The sequence below is a fragment of the Euprymna scolopes genome, chromosome 14, assembly GCF_053919585.1.
Source record: "Euprymna scolopes isolate OS-2025 chromosome 14, ASM5391958v1, whole genome shotgun sequence".
Taxonomy (NCBI): Eukaryota; Metazoa; Mollusca; class Cephalopoda; order Sepiida; family Sepiolidae; genus Euprymna; species Euprymna scolopes.
Genome location: NC_136495.1, coordinates 38,312,950 through 38,322,170, shown reverse-complemented (window position 1 = coordinate 38,322,170; position 9,221 = coordinate 38,312,950). Strand labels below are relative to the sequence as shown.

Below are 9,221 nucleotides of genomic sequence, written 5' to 3'. Positions count from 1 at the left end.
ACAATAAAAATAACAATAATAATATTATAATAATAACAATAATGATGATAATAATGATGATGATAATAATAATAATAATTAATAAAAATAAATTAATTAATATAAAGAAAATTAAGCGAATATATCTTAGCCCGATTGAAACTAGGTTACTTTCTAATACAAAGAAATATGGGCGTATCTCCTCCAAAACCGGACAAAGAAATAGGTGATCAAATAAACCTCTGCCTGATAAATGCGCGATTATTGGCTGCAATAAATGAGTGTGTGAATAACAAGGAATCTGATTGGGAAAGTTAAAACGACGGGAATATATGAAAACGCGAAGTTTTACAAATTCTTATGAGCATGAAAAGGGGTAAATTCTTTGTGGTTAATAGCCATATGTATTTTCAAAACTTGCTACCGAGAGTTACTCACGTATTGAGCATAGTTGAAGTAAATACTAAAAATAGATACATTAATTTATATGTAGATACATGACAGAATATATACGTATAATGATTGTATATACATAGATATACATATATGCATATATGTATATATATACACACACACACACACACATATATATATATATATACATACATACGTATGCATATGTATACATATGTATATACATATATGACAATTGCTTCGTCTTCACAGACGTTAGCCATCCCAATGCTCCCCACCAACCTCATCATAGTTTTCTGGTTACTCTTCAGCAACACCCAAACTACGTCCGTGGGCCCGAAGTTGACTTTTCAGGCCAACATTTGACTTGCACAGTCTGCGCCACACATATGGCAGACAAATTGTGTGTTGAAACGTGTTTCACTTCTGCCTCCGTTTTTTTTTTTTTTGCTCCCTCTGCTCATGGCATGTGTTTGTTTGTTTTTTTTTTTTTTTTTTGGTTAATGTAAGCCGTTTTTGAGAGGAGCATATGATTACAAGCCTCGCATTTCCAAGTGTTCAATTCAATGAAGAAAACCGAGACATTGCCTTTCCGAAAGTTTTTCTTTAGTTCAGCATGAACGATTCTTTCCCTCGCAAAAATTTCAGATCCTCCTCTGACTATCCTCCTTCATTCCACCTGACATTTTGCTAGGGAGTCCCAGTTCTGAATAGGAATATTGAAAGTTTTAAAATCGTCTTTTATGCAATCCTTGGTCGATGTTGAGGACGTTTCGCAGTCTTAACCTCGCCGTAAAACAACTACTTGGGCAGCCTCACATCCTCTATCTGAACAACATGACCTACCCAGTGCAACCGGTTCCTCATCACCATTGCTTCGATGCTCAAACAGTCAGCCTTCCCGAGAATATCCGTGTCAGGTGTCAGTGACTTCCATTTGAGATTTAGAATTCGCCTGGAGTATTTTTGATGGAATCTCTCGAGTTGCTTCAAGTGCTGACGTTGTGTTGTCCAACATTCAGATGGGTAAAGTAAAACAGAAAGTACACAGATCAAGTAAACACTGATTTCAGTTTTGACAGAGATGCCACGATCACACCACAGTCGCTTTTCTAATGTTCCAAATGCCGTGCTGGCCCTTTGGATACGAAGACGTATCTCCGCATTCAGTGAGCCATCTCTGGAGATTGTGCTACCAAAGTACATAAATGTGTCCAAAACATTCAGCCTACGTTTTCCCACATAGATATTTGGTTTAATGTTTGGGGCACCAGGTGCAGGGGTGAACATCACTTTCGTCTTCTAAATGCTGATAGTTAAGCCAAAGACGTCACATGCTGCTGAAAAACAATTCATTATATTTTGCATATCGCGCTCTGAACGAGACACAAAATCAGCATCATCAGCATAGAGTAGTTTCCTATCTAGACCTCCAAAAGAATTGATTATATAATGTTATGAATTGAATTTTTTTTTAATCTTAATGCTGCAATATTTTAAGTTATGAATTGATTATATTTTTACTAGAACATCTTGTCATTTTCTTTTCCAGTTTTTACAAGTAGCCCTTTACTTTTCCATGTTTAAGTTTAACCATATTACTTTTCAGGTTCGTATTTGTCTATTGTAATCAATGATTTTTCCAGGCTTCTAGTAAATTGACTTATTCTTTGTTTCATTTCAGTCTTATTTTTTTGCTCCCATAAACATAACATACACATATGTAATTACAATGTACGGCACTCGTCTGCTTTCATTTATTTCTCTTTCATTCTTCTATTCTCTCTGTTTCACTTATTACTTCTCTTTTCGTGAGAACGGTGAATTGGTAGCAACAGTAGTCGCTGAAGAGACGTGGTTGCTATGAAAACCAGTCATAAAAACATCGCTCACCGCCTTACGTTATTTACGATTTTGAACACCAGTAAATTCATCATAACTTTTGTTTTACTGAACGAAAATTGATTTTTCTTTTCATAATATAGCTGCAATAATTGCTTGAAATTTGGTCGAAAAATAAGTAAACGATGAAGCTTTAAAGCAGAAAATAGAGTAAGCTTATAGAATTTGATGTTTTAACTCGCAAAATGAACTCTCAAATGAGTTTTCTTTAAATATTAAAATTAATAACGGTTTTCCAGTATATATATAAATGCCTACGATTTTATGTTCGCGTGTAATAAGAGTACCTAGTGTAAAATCGTGCTTAATATATCCAATTATATGTTTTTATGCCTTTTTGGCAAATGAAAATTACGTGAGATGAATCATGAATGAAATGAGTGCAATTGCTTTCAAGATGTTCCGTTGCAATACGTACTTTTTAATTAAATGATTTTGTTCACATGCACATGCACTCTGTATATATATATATATATATATATATATATATATATATATATATATATATATATATATATATATATATAGGTGTAGGTATTTAATTATTATAGTAAAAAAACTAATTATATATATATATATATATTTACACAGGCATCACCACATTATCAAGGCCAAGAGGCCACTCAAGGATAAGGGTTAAAGAATGTACAGTAGAAATTGGACAATATAGTAATCATTAGTAATGAAAATTTGGTAAATTTGATAACTTATATGGAACGGCTCATCAAGAACTTATTTACGTTAGACTTGAACACAACCATATTGTAGTCAGCCGGAAAGCAGGAAAACGGAAGACAATTCCACATGCGTGCAGTTCTAAGAAAGAAGCTTTGTTCGTGGAATCTACGTTTAGGTTTAGGAACAGATAAAGAGTGGGGGGAATTATTGATAGTGTTTACAGCTAGACTAGTGTTTCTTGTGAAAGTTTGGTGAGGGGGGACCATAGATTGAAGCTCAGTCGAACACTTTCCATGAAAATAACGATACATCAGAGAAAAACTCGCAACATCTCTTCTGTGAGATAGAGTCTGCAAGGAGCAGAAAAGGACATCTCCTACGAGGCTACGAAGTCTATTTTGAACTCTATCAAGGCAGGACAAATCCTTTCTAGCAGCTCCTGCCCAGATGTGGCAACAGTATTCCATCCTTGGACGTACCTGGCTCTTACATAGATAGAGAATAGAATCAGCAGTGAGATATTTACCGGATCGATAGAAAGATCCCACCATTTTCCAGCGGCCTTGGCAACAGATTTGATGTACGTGTTCCATTTAAGATCAGGAGTAATGGTCAAGCCCAGAAGCTTGTCAAAACTTGAGGCCTCCTGAAGACGAGAGCCATTCATTTCAATTGATGCCAGATGTGGATTAGAATGTTGATGATGTAAAGAGAGAAGCTTGGTTTTAGATGCATTAAAAGTAACCAGCCACTCCTTTCCCCATTGTACTACGTGCTCAAGATCAGAGGAGAGAGCATTGGAGAGAACTTGGTCGTTTACGGTCTTAGATGTGCTACCATAAATGGTAGTGTCGTCAGCATAAATGTCTACAAATGATGTAAGGATGTGATTTGGAAGATCATTAATGTAGATCAGGAAAAGAGTTGGGCCCAGGATGGACCCCTGAGGGACACCGGCATTAATACTGTGAGCTTCTGATTTTTGCCCCTCAACTACTACTCTTATGAACCTATCAGAAAGAAATGATTTAATAATTGAGAAGACTTTTCCAGCTATACCATAGCTAGCGATCTTATGAAGTAAACCTTTATGCCATACCCTATCAAAGGCTATAGATATATCAAGAGCAATTGCCCTAGAAAGATTGCCACCGTCGAGAGATTTGCTAATCCTATGTGATATAACTGTAAGCACATCTGCTGTAGATCTAGCAGAACGGAAACCATATTGAGTGTCACTAAGAAGGTTATTTTTGTTGAGATGGTTGATTCCTTCTGTATTTAACACAGATTCTAGCAACTTACTCATGACGCACAGGAGACTTATTGGCCTGTACTGAGAGGGGGATGAGCGATCACCTGAATTCTTAAATACAGGGTATACTGATGAAATTTTCCAGGGAGATGGGAAACTATTCTCCTTAAGACAACGTTTAAACAGTTTTGTAAGTATGGGCGCTAGTTCAGGTTGAAGTTTTTTGAGTACTATAATTGGAATACCGTCAGGGCTAGTTGCTTTACTGGAATCAAGGTTTTTGATTAGCTTGGCAACATCACGTACAGATATACGTATATCACACACCGTGTTTTCTGATAGAGGAGGAAATATTGGGGGTTGGCGGCCTTGGTCGCAAAGGGTAGAATTAGCTGCAAAGTTCTTGACAAAGAGTTTGGCTTTGTCTGATGCTGACGAGATTACTTCAGGTCCATTGATAATAGTTGGGATAGAGCACACGCTTCTGTTCAGGATTCTGTTTGCTATTTGCCAGAACTGGTGGGACCAAGCCGCTGCTCAGCTACTTTGGACTTAACAGATTGAGCATACCACTCTCTTGCGTTCTTTATTACTTTCTTACAATGGTTGCTGGCAGTCCTGAAAGCGACTTTAGTTTCCATACATCTATTACGTTTGAAGCAGTGGAAAAAGTGATTTCTGTGTGCAATGGCAGCAGCACATTCTGGAGAGAACCATGGCTGGCTGTTAGGTTTTTGCTGAAACTTTTTAGAGGGTATGAAACGGTCAATACCTACAATTAACCATTCAGTCAGGTTTAATACTATAGAGGACACATCCTTTTTAAACATGGAATGCAGAGGCAGATCAGATACAAATGTACGGAAGCCATCCCAGTCAGCCTTAGTGTATCGATATACTGTACGATAGAGAGGTACGTCTGGGGACTTATTACATTTCATTTTTATCTTAATTGATACAACAGAGTGGTCGGAAGATCCAAGAGGCGACAGAACAGAAACTGAACATAGTTCAGGGCAAGTTGTGAGAAAAAGGTCTAGTAGGCTCGCATACTGGTCATCATTGTCGGGCACACGGGTGGGTTCCTGAACAATCTGAGTGAGGTCATAGGCAATGGAGAAATCATGACAGAACCTCCCCTCATCATCGGTCTTGTTTGAGTGGGTCAACCATTCGACGTTGTGAACATTGAAGTCTCCACATACGTGAATGTTAGCTGAAGGATAAGCAGATAGGACTTGGTCAATTTTCTCAGATATGCTTTGAAAGATAGTAACTCCGCTGTTGTGGGGGCGATAGAGAGTAAATATAAATGCAGTAGTGTGAGATAAAGCAACCCGGAAGCACATATAGGGTAAGTTATGATCTTCCCTGGAGATGTCCCTACCACATGGAAAGCTATCTTTAATATAGGCACATATTCCATGCCCATGGCGATCTTGGGGGTCAGATTTAGAAGTTAAGTTAGAGTATCCTATAATTGCAAACTCTTCTAGGGAAATACCCTGTCCAATGCCAGTTTCACTTAAAAATAAAAGGTCTGGTTTAGTCTCCTGTAATTGGGTTTCAACCTCTGGAAGGTTAGAACGTAGACCCCTGATGTTGGAGAAGGAGACATGGTAGTAGGGGTCTACGTTGGAAGTTGGAGAACCGGGTTTAATCGTGTATTGTTTTCTTGAAACTTGTCATGATGAAATGTTGGAATTTGTGGACTAGGTCGTTAGATTTACTTACTTTCCCCTCTCTGTCCTGCTCTAAGAGAGAAAAAGAAACGAAGAATTTTTTTTTGTAGCTAATGATAAGGTAAAGCCGTAACAATTACCCACTAGTATGGCATCGAGAGGCCCCACCAGAAGCTACTGTATGGTCCAGATTCCATTCACCAAATGGCAATACAGCAGCCCCAGTACTTTGCACCTGCTGATAGGACAGCCTACTTAGTGGTTACTCCAAGGTTCGGGTCCCTGACTATCAGGCGGATAACGTCAACCCAGACAAAACGTTTACCTCCAGCACCCTTACTAGTGACATGGTTACAAGGATAGACATAGAAACAGAAAATTTCCACCATCTCTGCCAACTGTTCGCGCAAAATACTGCCAACCTAGAAAACAGCTTTTTCTTCTCCCTTTGTCAGAAAAATCACTCATTAAAAAATGAGGACTGAGGGACAAATAAGAAGAAGCGAGAGTAACAGGAGCTGCCGATAACGCATCCACAATGCGTTTTCTACTCTCCATTAAAAAAAAAAATATTAAGTATTCTACTTAATAAAAGTCCAACAGACGTGTTTAAGGGAAAGTATGGTGATAGATTCCCCTCTCACGAACTAAAAATGAGTACAAATTCGTAATCTATTTTTGCAATCAACTCGGTAGATAAATAAATATTTATGGACGAGAAAAAAAGCTAGCATTTAATACAACAGAAATACATAAATTAAATACTGAAATCAAATGTAGTTATTAATATTTGAATCTAAAAATAAAAAGTGCGAATTAGTATTGAAATCACTTATCTCAAAAACACTTCCGTCTCCAAAATGCAAACTAGTGAAGAATTTAACTTTTAATAGCGTTCAGAAGATTTTTTTTTAAATTAACCGTTAAAAGAAAAGCGTGATTTTATTCTGAACTTTAACTAGTCACGTTTTAAGAAACTTACGATATAAAAGAAAAGCGGATGGGGGGGGGGGTTCTTCCGAAGTTAGTTGGTGACGTTATAAGTAATTGCGAGATAAGATGGAAGCCAGAATTTAGGGGTGGGGGACTGAAAAGGATAATATAATGGATTGATTATACAATATTTAAGATCAACTCGGTAGATAAATAAACATTTATGGACGAGAAAAAAAGCTAGCATTTAATACAACAGAAATACATAAATTAAATACTGAAATCAAATGTAGTTATTAATATTTGAATCTAAAAATAAAAAGTGCGAATTAGTATTGAAATCACTTATCTCAAAAACACTTCCGTCTCCAAAATGCAAACTAGTGAAGAATTTAACTTTTAATAGCGTTCAGAAGATTTTTTTTTAAATTAACCGTTAAAAGAAAAGAAAAGCGTGATTTTATTCTGAACTTTAACTAGTCATGTTTTAAGAAACTTACGATATAAAAGAAAAGCGGATGGGGGGGGTTCTTCCGAAGTTAGTTGGTGACGTTATAAGTAATTGCGAGATAAGATGGAAGCCAGAATATATATATAATATATATATTAGCAGTATTACCCGGCCTTGCTCGAGGGTTGCTTTGATGCCTTTTTATGCTTATTTTGATCTGCACCTTTGGTAATTTCAATATTTTCTTTATTTATATATATATATATATATATATATATATATATATATATATATATATATATACTAGCAAAAGTACCCGTCGTTGACTGGGTTCAAAAACAGCCTACAGAAAATGGACTCTGATTTATGAAAGTATGATAGGTCATGAAAAGGAAGGGTTGTAAAGTGATAGCTTCGAATTTGGGGGTATCAAAACCAAAGCAAAATATGATGAAAGTAAAAATAAAATAGATAACCCCCATAATTTATTATACCATACCTGTTCACACTGAAACACTTATCATAATATTCTGTCGATCTATATTAAAAAAAACCTTGTTAAACTTTGTGACATATTTCCATTCTATGGAGGTCAGGTGCGAACGAACACCCCCATAATTTTATTATACCATATTTCTTCAAACTGAAACATAATTATCAAAGTATACTTACGCAGGCAGATAGATATGAAAAGTCTTTATTAAAGTTTGTGCCTATTTCCATTCTATGGAGGCCATGCGCAAACGCAGACCCCACAATTTTATTATACCATCCATATTTAAGTTAAAACATACTTATCAAAGTATTCTTATGTACATCTATATCAAAAACCCTTGTAAACATTTTTTTTTATTTTTAATTTTTTTTTATTTCCATACTTTGTGGACCAGGCGCGAACGCAAACCCCACAATTTTAATGAACCACCGTTCTGCCAGATCAAACATACCCATTTCTGTGTCTCGATACATCTTCTATCATTATATTTAATCAGTTTTTTTAAATAATCAACCATATAGGAGCCTATTCGTGACCAGACACACACACACACAAACACACACACGTTCAGCTTTATATTATAGATATTGTAATCACAAAATTATTTTAATAAATTTCGGTTATATTGACACCTTACTGATCAACGTAGCCCCCACGCAGTGGATGCAACGTACCATCAACAATCCAATTTCTCTGATTTGTCCCCTTAGCAACTATTCTTCCAGCTCAAAACCAACTACTTTGGCAAGGTTTTTTTAAGGGTGACATGATTTCTCGAACCGTATGCGAAAGAAACCACAGGATATACATCGACTATCTATTCGTTGTAAGAATTTATGTGGTTGTCGCTGTATAGTTCTATAATTAGTCAACTGTGTCGAAAAATTATTTATCTTATGTTGCCGGGCATGCTATTTGTGCTTGGTTGTTGTGGCCTATGTTTTGTTAAACCGGCATATAAGAAACCTCTGAATCAGATTTTCACAAAATATGTGTGTAGACTGTTTTGCAATTTCTTCATAATCAGTTGCTTGTTCAATGGACGTTCAAGAGCAGAAAAATAATTTATTTTGCACTGCTAAAAAAACACATAAATTTTCAAGTCTTAGAAAATTCTTGCAGTTAATGAAAAAAAAATTAAGAAATTTACGTACGGAGTTTGAACCTACAGACTACGTCATGCAAAAATATAAAAACAGGCTATTAACTTACCCACAGTAGAATTTTCACGTCCCGTTGTTCTATCATTCCTGCTAAGCGACGACAGGGGAAAATGGCTTTACCGGTGATAGATAAATACAAATAACGGTTTGATTATCGATTATTGGTAGTTATCGTGGGTATTCTGAAACAAAACTTAACAAAGATCACTTCACGATTTATACCCTAAAGTTCTGTAAATTATAAAGAAAATCTGTTCAGCGGTTTCGG

At 36.1% G+C, this 9,221-nt stretch overlaps 1 protein-coding gene across 1 annotated transcript in view; it reads right to left on the bottom strand.

The window, feature by feature from the left end:
* The window catches only part of LOC145292718 (uncharacterized), a 4,303-nt gene extending 2,620 nt beyond the window's left edge, over window positions 1-1,683 (bottom strand). Inside the window, exon 1 of the mRNA XM_080138755.1 lies at window positions 1,240-1,683. Within this exon, the coding sequence (XP_079994881.1) occupies window positions 1,240-1,683 (444 nt within the window). The remainder of the gene's footprint in view (window positions 1-1,239) is intronic.
* Between the last annotated feature and the right edge of the window lie 7,538 nt (window positions 1,684-9,221).